Source organism: Wyeomyia smithii, chromosome 2, assembly GCF_029784165.1.
Source record: "Wyeomyia smithii strain HCP4-BCI-WySm-NY-G18 chromosome 2, ASM2978416v1, whole genome shotgun sequence".
Classification (NCBI taxonomy): domain Eukaryota; kingdom Metazoa; phylum Arthropoda; class Insecta; order Diptera; family Culicidae; genus Wyeomyia; species Wyeomyia smithii.
The window spans coordinates 245,752,897-245,771,719 of NC_073695.1; the positions used below are offsets into that span (position 1 = coordinate 245,752,897).

General features: G+C 43.6%; 2 protein-coding genes across 2 annotated transcripts; one reads left to right on the plus strand and one right to left on the minus strand.

Moving 5' to 3' along the window:
* Nucleotides 1-10,923: 10,923 nt before the first annotated feature.
* Nucleotides 10,924-14,672, plus strand: LOC129723529 (kinesin-like protein costa). Its single transcript, XM_055677804.1, has 2 exons — nt 10,924-11,074; nt 11,129-14,672. Exon 2 carries the CDS (start codon nt 11,140-11,142, stop codon nt 14,416-14,418), a length of 3,279 nt encoding a protein of 1,092 aa, XP_055533779.1. The 5' UTR covers nt 10,924-11,074; nt 11,129-11,139; the 3' UTR covers nt 14,419-14,672.
* A 138-nt stretch (nt 14,673-14,810) lies between these two features.
* Nucleotides 14,811-17,106, minus strand: LOC129723530 (zinc finger and BTB domain-containing protein 17-like). The gene is made up of 6 exons (XM_055677805.1): nt 16,785-17,106; nt 16,605-16,724; nt 15,915-16,538; nt 15,749-15,853; nt 15,556-15,691; nt 14,811-15,497 (listed from the first exon to the last, which is right to left on the minus strand). The coding sequence occupies exons 1-6, from the start codon at nt 16,887-16,889 to the stop codon at nt 15,100-15,102; spliced, it is 1,488 nt and encodes a 495-aa protein (XP_055533780.1). The 5' UTR covers nt 16,890-17,106; the 3' UTR covers nt 14,811-15,099.
* Between the last annotated feature and the right edge of the window lie 1,717 nt (nt 17,107-18,823).

Consider the following 18,823-nt stretch of genomic DNA (forward strand, 5'->3'; position numbering starts at 1 on the left):
CTGGTGACCTTATCGCTACAATACTTTTTTTTTCGCTGGTGTACGAGGCTGGCGTCACTGGTAGCGCTATCTGGGTACGAATTGCTACTACAAAAAACTTTACACAAGTTCAGAACTTATGCTGCGATGTTCACTGTTCCGGTTGCAACCACAAAAGATTCCTCTTGACCTTGCTGTGGCACATATAAGACGTCGCCCCAGAGTCGAAAATCCATTCCTCTTTCGCGCCAGACAACACTTCATGGACAGTAAATGCAGCATGCACGCTTACATTTAAAGCACTTTATTGCGGCTTTCTCTTTTTGCTTTGTCTTAAGGCCCAAGCACAATGGATACGTTTGCGTTGCGTTAACGTTAATTTGACAGAAAATTTATGGACTGACTGTCAAATTGCCGCAAACGCAGCCGCAACGTATAAATTGTGTTTAGACCTTTAGGATGACTGTAGAACGGCACCGTCGCCCAAATTAGACTTCGTTACACTACTCATCTCCACGTCCTGGAGGATTTTGGCCTGAACTGCATCCGCGGTAATCTTGGTCCCAGACGTCTCGAGGCCTATAATCATAGGCTCGTACATTTCCGGTAGGCCCAACAGAAGAAGACTCGCCAACCACGTATCGTCGACCTTGCGGCCAACTTCAGAGAGACTGGTGACTGGTCGACATCAGCTGACTTACGTACTCCTCCACAGAACTGAAATCGAATACTGGTCAGTATCCGCAACAAGCCTAATTGTCTGATCATCCCGTCATCCTGTAATGTATTTTTCAAATTCTTCCATGCTGCCCTTACCGTTTCTGCACTTCAAACAAGACTGTAGTTCACTGGCTCGAAGCTAAGGCAGATGGTAGTAAGTGCTCGAAACGAATTTCCATCCGCCGGATCCTCTTCGTCCTGTGTAACAGCGCTACAAGCAGGGATGCCACATATACAGATTTTTCTGTATTTTACAGATTTTTGAACTGAAAAAGCAATACAGAATCTGTATTATAGAATTCCAGAATATTGCCAAAAATACAGATTTTACAGATTTTTCTGTTATACCAGCGAACTGAAATCAATTTCAAAGGTAGAATTCGATTCGATTTTTAAAGTTTTGTAAAAAAAACAACATCAGGATGATGTAGGTATCGATGAAGAAGAAATGGAATGTGACTTGAACGAAGCCCGAAAACGAACGTTTCGAAATATTTGTCAGGATTTCTATTCAAAATTCGTAAAACAAATTGCAAAGAGGTGCGATTTCACCGATCCTGTTATAAAAATAGCAGCTTTAAGTAATCTTAAATCGTTCGTGAGATTGGAAAATTTAAATGATGCGACAATTCCCCAAATTCGTAACAATGACTGACTGACAAGGGCTGTGAATTTCGCACACTTGAAAAAAACTGTTTTGACCGGAAGATTCATTGAAACAAATGACTTAACATGGTCTGAGCTGTTGAACACCATTAGGCGGGATGGTAATTTCAAGTTTCTATTACAGATCATTTGTGAGAATTTTTTATATAAATCCACACTCTTCGGCTTGTTTAGAACGCATACTTTTAATATATAATTGAAACCAGAAATTGCATAGCCCCTGAGCTAATGACCAAGGAAGAGATATTAATATTAAATTAACGAAAACTTTAAAAAATAAATTAAACAAAAACCTGTATGAACATCACGTAGAGAATAATGAATTTGTTTAAATATGTTCTGCAAGTAAATTTTTTTCCATCCAAGATTCTGAGTTTGCTCGATACAGATTTTAAATACAGTTTTTTTGGCCCGAGATACAGATATACAGATATTTTCAAAGAAAAATACAGATATAAATGTGGCAACCCTGGCTCCAAGTCGAATCAAGACAATCTCGGTTGCAAACGCCCACGATGTGTAGTTTCCTCGACCATAAAATCGTGCGGTCGATGGGAACGTAATTCACGCTGCCACAGAAAACCTGGAATCAGTCCTTGCGCCGTCCTGTCCTCGGTTAACATTTTTCTGTTATTACCAACATCATCTTTAATTCCATTCAGCAAGTTTTGTAAAATATCTCGAATTTCTTTAACTTATCACAGCATGTGGAAAAAATTTCACTCTTGTTATTTCAGTTACTACGCAGATCTAGGTCACTATTGAGCTAGCGTGGCACGTGTAGTTTGTATTAGAGTGAAGTGAAGTTTATTGAACAACAAATTCATGGCTTACTACTAACAACTATTTATACACTCGTTTGATCAACGCTCGACCGATTTAAATTCGGTTTCTGCGGTACTATTTTTGAAGTTGAAATTTCACTATACAGTTTTGGTTGATTACAATGACAATATTACATGTTGCAAATGTAAAAAGTGATGGTGATGGAAAATGCTTCAATTGAGAGTGATGAAAAAGTGCTATTCATATAAATTGAAGTGCTTCCAACTACGTGAAGTAGCTCTTTAATCGATATTGCTTAGATTAGTGGTAAAAATAGCTCAATTCAGTGGACTGTGTCGAATCGTAATGTGTATATTAGGGCGTTACAAAATTGCATCGAGTTTGCAATCCTGAGGGCTCACCCTCCAGTTGATAAGAAATAGTGTTACGAACAAACTTTTCTTCGGAGGCAGCTCTAGAAAATGATGTTTTCAACTGGCCCCGATGATAATGTATGTAATTTTACGAGGATGCATAAAATTAACAAGGACGGAAAGTGTGACTTAAACTTAGAAATTGTTTTTTCTTATCCAGACGGGACTCGAACCAGCAATCTCCGCATGATGTTTTGGCCAATTACCGGGTATGCAGGCTGCATTTATCCGAAGCTTAAAGTTAGCCTTGTAGTTTTGAATGATGTGTATGATGAGTCAAAGAGAAAGATGGTACAAAACTTGAAAAACAGTGAAATCGACATTTCATGAGTGCTTGATAGCTTGATAGTTTTTTTTTAAATTAGGAAGATCCCAAGGCCTGGATAGAGCGAAATTATTATCAGTTATCATGAACCTGCAGAACGTGCTCTTGGAGTAGCAGAAAATTATAACGGATTTGGGTGTAGCAGAAAACCGCAAAAATCAAAATAATTCACCAAAGGCTTAATTGTTGGTTAAATAGCATCGTAGTATTGTTTATTTTTCCAACCTTAGTTATTGTTACACTTTTTGCTTTCGAATTTAAAAAAATCCGTCTAGCTGAATTTATCATACTATTTGATACGGCAAATAAATATGTTACTATAAAAAATCATAGAAGGCAACTTTTATTTAAGGGGTTATATACCTTTTTGGTCTAGAACAATGAGGGAAGTTTGAATTTATTTTTAAGTGCATAGCACCATTTTCATTGCACCAAAGTGGTATTTTTCTGAAAGTACAGTTTATCAACAACAAAAAAATACGTTTGATTTTGAGATATAGTAATTGGGTCCTAAAGTTTAAAACGGTTTTCTGATTTTTATATATCAGCTGAGAGAGCGCAATTTTCTGAAAAAAACGTGATTTTTCAAAAATGTTTATCGTTTTCCTTCGATTTTTAAATGAAAAATTAAAAACTGCTCGAAATGCCTTAAATGACAGTTCTCTCATATACCGTACATGGGCGAAACGTCAACTTAGACCTTTCTAGCAGTTTTTTTACGCTTCACTTAAAAATCGAAGGAAAACGATAAACATTTTTTAAAAATCACGTTTTGCTCAGAAAACGCGACTTTTTCAAATGATATATAAAAACTGGTATAGCTTTAGAACCCAATTATTACTAGAGTAATGGCCGTTTCCCCAAAACGCTATTTTTTGCAGAGGCTTGCGGTGATCCTGATAGAGACTCAGCGGGTCAACCGAAATTAAAAAACTCAAGAAGTGTGCCGAGTCCTTGAACGAACGATGAAAATTTGTGAAAATGTTCTCAAGATGTTGTATTTGAGGATAATGCAATAAATTTTTTTCGGTTTTTTGAAAACTATAATGGTATTTTTATTCTCTGTATGCCTGAAGGGCACTGGGTACTGAAATGCCACTGCGACATTCTTGCTGATTGTCTTTTGTGGCGGGCCCCTATTGCTGTGCACAGGTTACGGATTGTTCGTACTCATTGATGGAGTAGAACTGTTTTGTTGTAAACCTGTACCCCAATTAGGTACAACATAGTTGATGAAACTAATGACCTGCTTGGGATTGGAGCTCCATGCTGGGTATGGAGTTAAAAGGTAACTTCCTAAGAAGTTGTACCTAGAGGAAGCAAGAGCTTCGCAAGAGCAAAGCAGATTTGCAGAATCGGCAGGTGTCGTTCAACACTACGCCGATTTTCTTTAAATGATAAAAAGCGGGACAGTGTCCGGTGAGGAGTCCCGTGATTATCCGTAGGTCACTACGATTTAGACTAAGTAGCTTTCTGGCGGTTCCAGGGTTCGGATAGATAAACTGTTTGCCTTGTCTACAACCCTGTGCCTGTTGCCATTGGGATACTATTTCTAGCCTTTCCCAAGTTAGTAGTTCGCTTTTGATAGCGGAAATGGACGTACCCAGAAACGGCTCGGGGCCAATCAACCGCTGAGCTGATCCCTGTCTTGCTAGGTAGTCAGCGTGTTCATTACCCTCGATTCCGCAGTGTCCGGGCACCCAAAACAGAAAAACTGAATTCTGTCGGGAAAGTTCCCGTAGAGTTTCAATGCATTCCCAAACAAGTTTGGAAGCGCATTTGACGGACTTAAGTGCTAGTAGTGCTGCTTGACTGTCCGAGAATATACCGATTTTCGCATGTCTGTAGTTGCGTTGCAGACATGTTTTTGCGCAGATATATATGGCATATACCTCTGCTTGAAAAACGATGGGCCATTTTCCCAGGGAAAACGTTTCCCTGATTCCGGGTCCGTATATACCAGATCCCGTTAGGGATCCCATTTTCGAGCCGTCCGTATAAAAACTGACGATGCCAGGTGGAAGATTAGGCCCTCCATTGTTCCACATAGAGCGGTTTGTTTCAATCACTCTATATGGAATATCCATGTTGGTCCTAACGTCCATCCAGTCGGAGACTGTGGTTAATGCGGAGTTAGTTTGAACTCCCTAAGTATGCGAAGGTGGCCGATTTGGTCCCCTTTAAGTATGGTTTTCCTCCTTTGCAACCTTAGAGCGCCAAGCTCTGCTTCCTTTTTCACATGAAGATGTAGAGGTAGTAGGCAAAGCATAGCTTCCATGGCTGCAGTTGAAGTTGTTCGCATAGCGCTGGTAACCGAAAGACATGCAAGTCTTTGAACTTTTTTGACTTTGGCTTGCGCAGTCACTTCGTTCACCTTAGGCCACCACACTAGGGCGGCATAGGTGGTTCTTGGTCGGGCAATGGTCTTGTAAGACCAGAGTGCCAAGTCTAGTTCCAGTCCCCAGGTCTTACCGAACAGAGTTCTGCAGGCCCAGATCGCTGAGATCGCTTTCTTAGCGGCATGACCAGTTCAGTTTCTTGTCCAGAATAATTCCGAGATATTTGACTTCATTGCTGAAGCCCAGTCTAACTCCATTCAGTATTGGAGGAGTGATGGAGATCGTCCTTCGTCTGCCGAATGGATTAGGACTGTTTTTAAGGGGTTTATGTTTAGACCCTCCTGTAAACACCATGACATGGTGGTATTCAGAGCCGTTTGCATTTGGCTCGACAATAGTTGCGTCATCTTTACCTCTGACGATGAGAACGATGTCATCGGCGTATCCAATGACCTCGTAACCAAGCTGTGAAAGCTTGTTGAGAAGTGCGTCGACAACTAGTGACCATAACAAGGGCGAGAGAACTCCTCCTTGCGGGCATCCCTTTATCACTGACATTGTTACAGACGAATCTCCCAAGGTTGCTGTGATCACTCTGCTAGAGAGCATTGCGTGTATCCAGTTCCTTGAAGTTTGGTCGATTCCCTTATGAGAAAGAGCCGTATCAATTGATGCAAAGGACGTGTTATCGAAAGCCCCTTCAATATCAAGAAAGACACATAGCGCCGTCTCCTGATAACTTAGGGACTTTTCAATCAACGACACTAAGCTGTGAAGAGCAGTTTCTGTTGACTTGCCGCTTTGATAGGCATGTTGGTTCCTGTTCAGCGGGGAGTCTTTAAGAAACTCATCACGGATATATTTATCCATTATTTTCTCCATCAACTTGAGAAGCGATGAAGTCAGACTTATGGGTCTGAAAGTTTTAGGTAGGGTTTTGTCCTTTCTTCCAACTTTGGGGATAAACACTACCTTCACTTTCAGCCAGTTATCCGGAATATGGCCCAGGATAAAGCTGGCTCTGAAGAGGTTGATGAGTTCGGACATGATAACTGCGGCCGATTTTTGTAGAAAGATGGGTAGTATGCCGTCTGGACCAGGAGACTTCACAGGGTCGAATGAGCTTAGAGCCCAACCTATTGAAGCTTCCGTGAACAGTCGACGGGCCAGCAGGATGGACTCCCGAGACGCCATATGTCTCGAATTGTCCTGCCGCGACCCATCATTATTCAGTTCTTCGGTCTCTGTCGATCCAGGAAAGTGGGTGTTTATAAGAACCTCCAGCGTTTCCTTGGTAGTGACAGTGAGGCATCCATCCTCTTTCCTCACCTGTCCTAAACCGTTAGTATGGTCTTTGGACATCGCCTTTTGGAGCCGCGTAGCTTCCGGCAGGGTTTGGATTCTTTCACAGAAACTAACTCTGGATTTCCGTTTAGCCTTGCGTAGCTCGGCGTTGTACTTAGTGAGGGACGCCCTGTAGTCGTCCCAGTTAGACGTGACTTTTGCTCTGTTGAACAACCGCCTAGAAGGTCACTAAGTTGATCATTCCACCAGGGTACGTCACGGCATACTGACCGCTGTGTTAGTGGACAGTTAGCGTCGAAAGCATCCATGATTCTGTTTTGTAGATCATTTGCTGCCGATTTCAGGTCAACTGAATTTCGAATGTTGCTGTAACTGAAAGTTCGTGAATCGATCAGGTGTTCCTTAAAGGATTCCCAATCTGTATTCTTAGGATTTCTGAACAGCTCTCTTTTCAGAGGGTTAGCCTCTATATTAAAAACGATGTGTCTGTGGTCCGACAAACTAGTTTCATCGGAGACATGCCAATTTTTAATCCTTTCAGAAATAGAGGCGCTACACAGAGTGAGATCAAGGACCTCCTGTCTGATAGCGTTGATAAACGTGGGGTTATTCCCTACATTACATACATTGACATCGTAAGAAGTAAGGTATTCAAGTAGGTACTCACCCCTGGTGTTGGTGTCCGAGCTGCCCCAGATCGTGTGGTGAGCGTTGGCATCGCAGCCGATCAGAAACGGCTTGTTGATGGCCTTGCAGTACCGCACAAGCGCAGCAACTTCGGGTGGCGGTATATCACCTTGGTCGCCCGGGAAGTAGGCCGACGCGACAACCATTTCCTGCTTTCCTCTGGTTGTCGGTACTTCAACCGTGACGGCAACGACGTCGCGTTGGATAAATTCTGTAATAGGTAAAAATTTTAGTTCTCTATTTAGCAGAATTGCAGTCCTTGGTTTGGATTGCGTGTCACAGTAGATTAACCTACCGTTAGGAGCGTTAAGTCCGAGAGCTTTGGATTTGTTGATCCACGGCTCCTGGATGAATGCAGCCGCTAGCTGCTCTTTGGCGAATCTCCTGCAAAGAACACCCGAGGCGCCTTTTGCGTGATGGAGATTCGCTTGCACGCAGCGAAGGCTGCTCACTTTGCAGTGAAGTTGCCGTCTTTGTCCGGATCGGAAGATGATCCTGGTATTGGCTGACGGCTGCCAACAGCGGTTTGGCTGGTTGATGGAAGTTGCTTTTCCTCACTGTTCGGCTTCGGTTGCAGCAGTCGATTGGCAACAGAAGGTCGTCGCGCACACTGTGGCGGTTTTTGACTCCGGGGGGGTGCGACTTTTCGGTGGTTGATGCTTCACACTCTTGCGAGTCTACGGCGGAACCGTCCGAGCAGCCGCGGGGTTGCGTTGTTTGGGTGGTGGCAGGGCACTCACGGAGAAGCATCCTGCGCGTACCTTCCCAATCGCAGGGTTGCGTTTGGGTGGTTGTGGGGCACTCCCGGAGGAACCTTTAGCCCATTCGCAGGATCGCTTTGCCTGGGTGGTGGCAGAGTACTCCCGGAGGAGTTACCCGCACGTACCTTCCCTGACATTGCGACGGAGTCTTCCCTGCCTGTGACGTTCGGCCTTCCGCTTACCATTCGGATGCGTGCTATGCCGAAACCGTAGTGCAGTTCATTATTTCTACTCTCAACGAGTTTGGCCGATTCTTCGTCAATATCCAGAACTAGTTCGACCAAGGTCTTTACCAATTTGCGGTTACAGACTCGCCACATTTTGAGAGATGGTCGTTCTGATTCGTTCTGATTCTGGAGTGAACGAAGAATCTTCTCGTTCGGAGAGTTCGCACTGTCCGCGAAGTAACCGACATACCGTCTAGCCTTCGACAGATCCTTCATGTGGTATACACGAAGTTGTGCTCCCTCCCATGGTACGAGAGAAGGTACCTCCCTTTCCAACCACTGCACTGTGTCGTTGTCGGCACAGGCAAGTTGCAGGAAGCCATTTTTTAGATGGCAACCGTTAAACTTGGGCTTGGTGGTTGGATTTTCCTGGTCCGCAATGTGATCGAGGATGGAGGTCCGGACAGCCTGAAGCTGGTCGGTTGTGAGTAGGGAGCTGGGGTGGGTAGCAGAAGTAACCGCAAGGCTTATAGCTCCCACCATGTCCCTATATGTGGCCTTCGGGAGCGGCTTCGAACCCGATGACCCCAAACCAGTGCCGTTCCGCAGTTTTTTAGGCTGTGGACACTTAGTACTAGTGTTTGGGGACACCAAGTCGTCCGACCGCTGTCGCTTGACGGCGACTTGGTTCGATTGAGCAGGCTGCTCTGTTGGAAGGAGGGCCAGCTTCCTGGCTTCTTCGTACGAGAGACCGGAGCGAAGATTTTTGCTTAGTCGCCGCCTTTGCGCATTCGAGAGTCGCTTGACAAGGAGTGCCGATGATTCGGGTTTCCCTTCGTCATCGGGCCTTGTCTGTGGACCGGGAACTAAGTCCATTTGACTTTCGTCATTCTCTTGTGGAGAAAGTAGGATTAAGGATGAAGCAGAGGGTCCTCTGTCCAGCGATTCGCTGTCGAGGTTGAAATCATCCTCATGCTCCATCTCCTCCGTTCTGCCCGGTGCGTTTGTTTTTATTGGACTACGCTCCGATGAGTCCATGGGTTCCGGCAAAGAAAGGCTGCCGGTGGCCGAATTTTGTGAAGTTTTGTCGTTCATAAAATTCCCACGAGTCGCTGGGTAAAGAAGAGTCCGCTGCATCAGTGACCCGGGTGATGCAGTAAGGGCTAATTACTGTGAAGGGTGCCCTGGTACTCCACAGGCTCCGTTAGAGGCTGGGTATTTCTTAAACCCCCCCCCCACCACGTCATCCATCGGCACGGGTCGCATAACACCTTAGCTTAGGGGTTTTAACCATTGGATTTTACGCAACAGCCATGGTTAAGAGCTGTTGCAACCATCCTCCTTTACAGGGGCTTTGGACCCTCTGCTACAGTTCTCAATAATTCAAGTCTATTCGTAAAGGCTAAACTGAACCAAGAGAATCGTAACAGGCGAAGTTATAATGGTATATAACCCCTTAACAGTGAATCACGAATAACTTAAGATCATGTTATTTTAGAGCCACGCAGTCTTTGGTAAAGTTTTTCCCGCAGTCTTTGGTAAAATTTCCCATCTTTTGACGGTATTCAGTGGATGACAGCATATTGCTTGATACCACTTTTATCGATTGAATATAAAAATATACCTAAAAATTCTTCTTTCCAGTGAATTGATGATTTTTTAAGAAAATAAATAGACGATAAAAAAACCAAAGCAAATTTTTTCCTTATAGTTTGGGCCCTTAGAAACCAGCAAAAAACATAAAAAAATTAGGTGTCTTGGAAAATCGAATAACTAGACATGATTTTTTAATTAAACAATTGAATACCTTGAATCATCAATATCAATATCTCCATACAAATTTTTACCCAAAATTAGACATTCGCATTCTATTAAGCTGTTGCGTTGTTTTCACCAATTTTTATGCGTAATATTTACATAAACCAGCGAAAACATTCAGGTTTACGTAAATACACGTTGTTTTTACGTGTTCACTTGGTAATATTTTTTTTCGTGTGCATTAGACTGGGACACGGTTATATGGGAAAAAAGCGATGGTGTTATTTTTTCGCTCCCATGCACTTTTCGTGTTCCTTATGGATCCTTTAACAACTGTGTAACTTTTCAGATCGATCGGTGAAACGCCCGATTTGCGCCCGCTTTTTAAAGTTTCCATACGATTTTATATGGGAAAATTCTGTAGCAGTGTTGCTAGAAAATTTCAATTGTGAGCCGTCCGTCAGACATTCAACCAGTCTGGGGTGAATAGCTGTTTCTACAAGCATCGTAGCGCCTTACGGTCTTCAGAAGAGTTTTTCCCAGGAAAATTTCCTACAAATATCATGTATCGATATATTTTTAGGACCCAACTGGGAATTTCTAGAGAATAAGTTTTGAAAAAGTGAATTTCCCCATATAAAATCGTATGGAAACTTTAAAAATCGGGCGCAATTTGGGCGTTTCACCGATCGATCTGAAAAGTTACACAGTTGTTATGGGACCCGTAAGGAACACGAAAAGTGCATGGGAGCTAACATTTATTTTTTGTCCCACCCTAGTGTGCGTGTGTGCATAAGTTCAATGCTTTGGGGAAAATGGGGAACATAAATTCAACATTCATGCAGTTTTGAGATGAGCATTTACAAATCTGTTTGCGATATTTCCACAGGTCACTCAGATTTGTTTTAATGTTTCACGTTTTTATACACCAGAATCATATGGTTGTGCAGACCATGAATCCGCAGTTCAGTAATTATGTTGCACAGAAGTTGCACGACATGTTCTGCCGTTTGTTTTTAAGATTTTACCTGTTTTGATACATTTTTTCAAGACTGACTACTCCCTCAATGTAGTAAGATCAGTTTTGACATGTCCAGAGGCCACCCGTGATTTTCCGCAGGAGCAAAAACATATTTTTTCACCCGACAGCGAGTGGCTTTTACAAATGGTAATTTGGATTTATTTTTGATAGACAACGTTTAAACCTGGCTTTGTAATGCAGATTTCACGGAGATGGACATCCCGCTGAAGGTAGTGGTACGAATAGTCCCATTAGAGAGCCCAGCATCGACAAATGGAGGGCAGGAAAATTGCCAACACACAGCGCTTGCCAAGGACCACCTAGGCGACAAAGATGACGATGAAAATGGCGATGATGAAACGGTAGAAATTGTGCATCCCGACGATGGTCAAACAAGAATTTTTCGTTTTTCCCGAGTTTACCGCCACAATGAAGACCTGCGTTACATTTACGGCGAATCAATAGCCGGAATCACGGGAACCGTTTTGGAAGGGTATGATTTTTCTGTCGTCTCCTACGGTGAATCTGGAAGTGGAAAAAGTTATTCACTGTACGGAAATGCGACCAGTGAGGGTATTGTGTTGTGCTTTGTGCAGGATCTGTTCTGTCAGCTGGCCGCCCACCCGGAACGTGTGTACTCGATTGGGGTGGCGTGGACCGAAATCACAAGCGACGGTGATGTGCTGGACGTTCTGGGAACAGCCATGATGCAATGCTTTACTTTGGAGGAAATTTGCGGTTTGCTTGGTGTAGGGTTACACAGTAAAAATGCGGATAATCACAGCATTTTGAGTTTGATATTGGAGCAACAGTGGACGTCTTTGAATGGAATGAATCAACATCGACAGTCGACGATTAGCTTCTGTGATTTGTCGGGAACGGAGCGCGAAACGGTTGAAACGAAGAAACTTTTTAGAGACTCCGGACTACGGAAGCTGGAGGATATAGTCCACAAGCGATGTAATGATTACAATGAATCCATTTTAACAGCGTTTCTTAAAGATTCGTTCGGTGGTCGGGCTCAAACTTTGATACTGCTGTGCGTGAAGGACGAAAATGGAAAAGAAAGCATTCGCAGCTTGGAATTTGGAGAAAAAGCACAGGACATCGTGAATCACGTCATCATGAACACCTTTTCCGATAATAATGTTCCATTTGTAGCTTTAAATGAAGATATCAGTAATACGATTGCACAGCCTAATTACGAAGGGCTTTACTTTGCCTCCCAGCAGTGGGCTAAGCTGCTCAGGAATGCGGAAAGTATTTTCAACAAATTGTTCAGTGCATGTGAGCTGTCGCAGCAGGAGCGCGTACAGATCGAGGAATGGCTTTTCCTGAAAGCTGAATGCGACGAATGTTTTAGCTCAACTGACATCAGTATTACGACTGGCATTGGGAATCAACCCGCCCGGGTGTGTCTTGGGCCTATCGAAGAGATTGACGAAGCAGATGACAATTTACTGCAGAGAAGCAGTGGTAAAGTCAATACTAGTGAACAGTGCAATTCGGACAACGAAAGTGACTCCGATATTGGCACTCATTTAACGGACGTAACCGAACGGATTCAAGGCTATATGGAAAAGTTTCATGTAAAAACGAACAATTTGATCAACGAGAAATATAAGGAATTTTTCCAAGCTCACCCGAAGATGATTGACGATCTGAACGAGGAAGTTCGCCAGCAGCAACAGAAGAAGCAAAAGCAGTTGCAGCAAACGAATATGGAAGGAGCGCACAACCCCGGTCGCAGGAAATCCATCTACGACGTTGAATCTATCGGCAGTAATGAATTGTCGTTAATGTCTACTCTTCGTAACAGTGACTCAACCACATCGTTGGCTGCTCCAGCGGCTGTAGCTCCAACTGCCAACAGCAAACGCTTGGATACGATGAACAACAATCTGCGCATTACTGCCGTTAGTATAGAATCACTACATGTCCAAATAGAAGAAATTCGACGCACAATAGCCCTTAAGCAAAAGTATATAACCGATTTGATCGAGAACAGTGAAACTCGCTCGGTCGCGAAATCTCGTTTCAATAAAAAGAAACGCAACCTCGAGGACGAGTACGAGAAGGCGAAGAAACAGTTGGCCAAAGCCGTGGTCAACGGTGCTGATAAAAAAGACATCAATCATTTGAAGAGCAAAACATCACAGATCGAGCAAAGGATGAAAGATCTCGAGTCGATCCGATATATTGCGGGTGAGTCTGGTCAAAAGCGGAAAAAGTTGCAACAATCGATTAAGGACTCGCAGAAGCAACTGGAAGCCTTGCAGAAATTGCTCAAAAAAGAGTTGGATCGCAAAGAGGCCCTCGAGCGTGAGATCGATGTCCTGAAGAAGGAAAAATCGACTCCCAAAATCGGTGCCATGCATGAAATCACCGAAGGTAGGAGCAAAATTAAGAAAATGAATGATCGAATTTTGCAAATTGAGCATGTATTGAAGGAAAAATCAAGTAATTTGAAGAGATACGTGAACAAAAAAGATACCGAGAAAGACTCCCTTCGTCAAGAGATTAAAAACCTTAGAATTACGCGGGACTTGCAGTTAGAGCAGCGCTATAATTTGGAGAAAAAAATCCGTGAAGAAGAGATGCCATCATTTGATGAGGAACGTAAGCTAGTTGAGTGTGAAGAAGCTATCGAGGCAATTGATGCCACGATAGAGCTGAAGAACGAGCAAATATGTGGCCGAAAAAGCATCGATACCGATGAAAGCTTGCAGCGGGAACGCGGCGAGCAAATGCTGATGGCTCGACTGAACAAACTGTCCAGCGATGAAATGAGAACCTTACTGTACAAATACTTTCAAAAAGTAGTCGATCTCAAAGGCAGCAGCCGTAAAGTTGAAATGCAGTTTATCGCTTTGGAGCGAGAACGTGACGCATGGAAATGGAAGGAGAAAATTCTCACCAATCACATTCGTCAGGAGCGTTTGGAGAAGGAACGATCAATAATTGCCATGCAGAAACAGCACGAAACAAAGCTCAACCTAATGCTGCGGCATTTCGCAGCTGACACATCCGCCTCCATGACTAGCTCGGTTCCGGAGAACGCCCTGTATCCATACTCTCCCTCATCTGGGGGTGAATTTGCCCTTAACCCTGCTTCCAGCCGCTATCATCATCATCACCATCATACACTGGCACTAGATTCGGATAGCGATGCTACCAGTATCCACCATCATTCGCTACCCCATCACGCCAAACATCTGACGCACTTCAAACCACCCAGCGTGGCAGCGGCTGCCGTTCCACCCTTGGCAGTGGAGAAAGACCGGAAGAACAAACTCCTGTCAAAGCTGCAAGTTTTCACGCGATATCACGGCGGAGCCGATAAGCGTAAAATGTTCGTCCAGTCTGATATACCCCAGCAGAACCTGAAACAGCTACAGATCTCGGCCAGGCCTTCGCTGACCAAGGTGACCCGTGAGAAGAACAAAATCATCATCCAGAGCGATGGTGGCGCCAGCGGAGGCGGTAAGTGAGCATTGGATGTACGACACCATATCTCTCTAGTACCTTTAGAATTTTTACATTCACTCAAGCGATTGCTTTAAAAAATCTCTTTAAAGAAAAGTAGAGCAAAATTCCGCTTTCGGATTATTATTCAGACCTGTCCCAAAATACTCCTCTCAAACTAAAGATCTGTAACGGCAGTATAGACCAACTGAAATTTGTTATTTAAATCTTGTACAGACTGGTACGAACTGCATTTAATAAATGTTTACCTTAACTTTTACCCCTAATAAGTTTAGTTCAGTCATCCGAAAAGCCACAGTTCCCGTGATGTGTGTGTTAGGGAAATGAACCAATTGTATGCCAGCGTCAAATCACTTTCAAGAAAACTATACAAATAGAAATATAATCCTTTTTTTTCCAAAATCTGATCATATTTATTCAAATTTTCTTTGAAAACGAACTGCTTTGAACAAAAAATCCAGACTTCCAGTGGCATTCAAGACAACAGTCACGGATTGGCAATCCTATTTACAGTGTTTAATATTACAAAACAAGTCGTACCCAGGCATTCAACTCAATCAATCTCGAAAGCAAATTCTTCCAAATAAAGGCATTATTTAAAGTATATGGCTGGTTAAATAAATGAAAAACAAACAAAAAAAAAACGACACACACAAAGCAGTTGATTTCGAAATAGTTGCCTTGCCCTAGTGAACGAAACCACCCATACACACCGGTGATCCGGTGTCCGTTGACGAATGTTGAGAGCTTTGCTGGTCGTGAGATACTATCATGGGAACTTGCTGCTGCTGCAATTGTTGCTGCAATTGCTGCTGAGTTGCGGGTGAAACCTCTGACTGGCCTGCTACTGGGACAGACGACGGTACAATTTGGCCGTGCTTCCTATGTGTTTTCATATGGGTTTGCAGTGCCACCTGCTGAATAAACCGCTTGCCGCAAACCTTGCATTCGTGCGGTTTCTCGCCGGTGTGAGTCATCACGTGGTGCTTCAGAGTCTCCGCTTTGCCGAAAGACCGGTCACAGTAAGTGCACGGATACGCTTTGATTCCACAGTGGACGATTTTGATGTGCCGACTCATGTTACCTAAAAAAGCGGTGTTATAGATGAAAAAAAAAAAAACACTGGAAGGACATTTTTATACCGATATTTGAGAAAACTTGCGCACACACGTGGCAAGTGAATTGTTTTTCGCGGGTGTGATAATTCATGTGAACTTTTAACTCGTGACGAGTTGTCTTCTTCTGACCGCAGTACGGGCATACGTGATTTTTGATTCCCTAAAAAATGGCAATGTTTACTCGCACCACTCAGAACGCGTATACCATATCTCTCACCTCATGTCTCATGGTGTGCTCTTTAAGTTTATGGGCCGTAGGAAGTCTCTTTTTGCATAAACTGCACTCGAATGGCATATCTCCGGTATGAATATAACTGTGTTTCTGTGAACCATTTAAAATGATAATAATTGAATGTAATTAAAAAAACATGGCAATACTTTACCTTCAGTGCACCAGTAGTGGAAAATGTTTTTCCACATTGATCACACACGCTGTGCTTGGGCTCCGGCATGACAAAATTAGGATCGTGCCGCTTGCGATGTTTGGTCATTGACTGCTTACTCGAGTACACCAGCTCACATCCCGGAAAATCACACGGGAACTTAATCTGTTCGTCCGAATGCTTCTGTCGGATGTGAAACTTTAAACTAATGTACTTCTGAAAATCTTTGTTACAGTACGTGCACAAGGCAGGCTTCAAACCCTGGTGGGTTCGCATATGACCTTGAAACCGAGTTTCGGATCGGAATTTTTTATCGCAAAGTTTGCACTCAATCAACGGTTCTTTGTTTCTAGCAGGATTTTTCGTGCTTTTCTTGGTTTTAATTTTTTTCTTCCTTTTAGTCGATTTGACTGCATCTGAATGCTCGGAGTTTGACCCATCGTTCTCAGATGGAGAACTAAATTGCGGATCCTGTTCCTCCTCGACAGTCTCTATCACATCATCTTCAAAGTCGTCCGCTGGGAGGGACACTGCTTCAGATAGTTCTACGCTCTCTACCTTCAGCGTTTCTATAATTGGCTCGCATGTTTCTGTATTCAGCTGGTCTGATTCTTTTTCTTCTTTCTAGAATATCAAAACAAGTTTCGATGACGCAATGATAGAAAAATCTAACCAAATAACTCCACTTACGACTACAGATAGTTTGTAGTGAACTTGTAAGCAAATGGTCCGGAAACGATTGTACTCCAGTAACTTTGTATGGCAATCATCACAAATTTTCAACCTGTCTGGATTTTCTTCCGGTAGAATCTTTTCGAAAAAAAAATACATTAAACGTTTGTTTAACAAAAAGTACACCAAATACGTTACCTTAATAGATGTTAAGTTAAAATAAATATCGGAAAAGTTTTGCAATGACTGGCCAAGCTGATGTTGATCGGCTGGCAGTTCACCGCAGGTCCGGCAAACTTCCATCGTGAGACACAATCTCAGATTGCGAGAAAATTAAAAGTAATTTTTTTCTACGCTTGTTAGACATGCACAACTGTTAACACTAGTTTTGAAACACGAGATTAATCACTGCACAAAGTTTGTGATAAATTGCGGAACTTTTTGTTTTCTTTAGAAATAATTCAGAAGAAAAAGTTCGAACACAAAACAACAGTAACAAACTGATTGACCAAGTAACCAAGTTTGGTTGACAGGGGCACTGGCTAAGAGGCCGACTGCTTTAGACCAACCGCTGATAATTTCACAACTATTGTGGAATGGGGTGAAATTGATCAGAGGGGTGAAGTTGGTCACCTGAAAATTCGTGATAAAAAGCATGGGCGCAACTACGGGGGGGCTGAAGCCCCCCCTAGAAAGTGTTAAGCTCCCCCTAGAATTTCCCAGAGAATGATTGTATTCAATATATCTACATTCCATATTACTTATCAGAGCATCAAAATCAACACAAATTGAGATGTCGTCATTCATTGGCTAAGAGCTAGTTCTGCACCCAGAATCGATTCTCAACCCTTGCTCTCTTACTCACCTTACCAGTCAGACGAGAGCTGTAATAACTCGTGATGTATCAAGGAGTCGCCATTTTACTTGGTTTTGGGCTGTGTTTCACCCGTTCCCCAGACGTCTCATCACTCGCAAGTCTCTTTCGATCTGGTCGAGCCATCATGCACGCTGCGCCCTTTAATTTCTTGTGCCGGTAGGGTTGCTGAAGAGAAGTGATTTCACAGGGTTGTCGTCGGGCATTCTTACGATGTGACCGGCCCACCGCAACCTGTTGTCTTTCACCAGGTGTGCAATGGGGTTCTCTCCAAGCAGCGCTTGTAGCTCATGGTTCATGCGCTGTCGCCATTATCCGTCGTCCGCTTGTGCTCCACCGTAGATAGTCACCTTCTGTTCGCCGATAGGCACCTTCTGTTCGAAAACACCAAAAGGACTTCCGTAGAGGACTACCGGTTATATTAGGGTTTTGTAGTTTTTTGTATCGAAGTGGTCATGTCCGATCATCACCGTGATAGGTGCGTACGTTCTTAATGTCTGAGAAAACGGGCCGTTTTGCTGCACGTTGGTCGAGGAAAGAAAGGACTTTGGACTGCTAATCCGCGGGAAGCTGCGAAGTTGGTGCATAGCAGGCTGTGCGGGTCGATAACCGGCTTATATAAGTCTTTCCTTCCGTTCATGTCCCCAACGACGATCTTGATGTCTCTACGCGAGCAGCTATCGTGCCTTGCGGCCACAAATCCACCGTACCTTCTCTCCTTTCCGTCAAAGCTCCTGGAGCGCAACGATCCCGGATCCCGGATCCCGGTCGTTAAGCGATCTACTGTTACATGTACTGAGCTTCTAATCGTCGTCCTTAAGCAGGTATTAGACGACGCAAATATTTGCTATTTTTGGTACGATTTTTATTCGCACAAAATAAATTCTGTATTGAAAAATAGCAAATATTTGCTTCGTCTAATGCCTGCTTTATTTCGTCGGCTGGGTTTTGAATTCTTGATTCTCCGTAGTATGTTGATTTTAGTATGCTGCCTTACTAGGGCTGCGATGCCTAGTCTCGCGACGGAGCTGCCGCCATAGATGTAGCTGGCGATATACCGCAATTCATAGTTCAACCGTCCGGTCCGGATCAGTCGCTGTTTGAGCCGCCCCTAGCCTGTGGGGTAGACGCGCAGACAAGCTGCTCTCTAAGGAGAACAACTACCCCTTCCTGTCAGCATACGACCAAGTTCCCACCGGTTCACCGGGTTTTCCTTGGTTGCTCGTATCCCAGTCGGTACCACGTGGAGGTAGGAATAGGGCATTATGCCTTGAACCACACTGGGCTCTATTTTAATCTAACTAGTACGGGTGAACTGTTAAAAAGCACTGCCCAGCCGTTTACCAAATCTGGCTCTCTTCAA

Excerpts from the sequence above, each read along its gene's own strand:
- LOC129723529 (XM_055677804.1), top strand. The coding sequence starts at position 11,140 with ATGGACATCCCGCTGAAGGTAGTGGTACGAATAGTCCCATTAGAGAGC.
- LOC129723530 (XM_055677805.1), bottom strand. The coding sequence starts at position 16,889 with ATGGAAGTTTGCCGGACCTGCGGTGAACTGCCAGCCGATCAACATCAG. Across the intron at positions 16,539-16,604 it reads ACTACAAACTATCTGTAGTC|AAAGAAGAAAAAGAATCAGA; the intron begins GTAAGTGGAGTT and ends TTGATATTCTAG. Across the intron at positions 15,854-15,914 it reads CCACTACTGGTGCACTGAAG|AAACACAGTTATATTCATAC; the intron begins GTAAAGTATTGC and ends AATGGTTCACAG.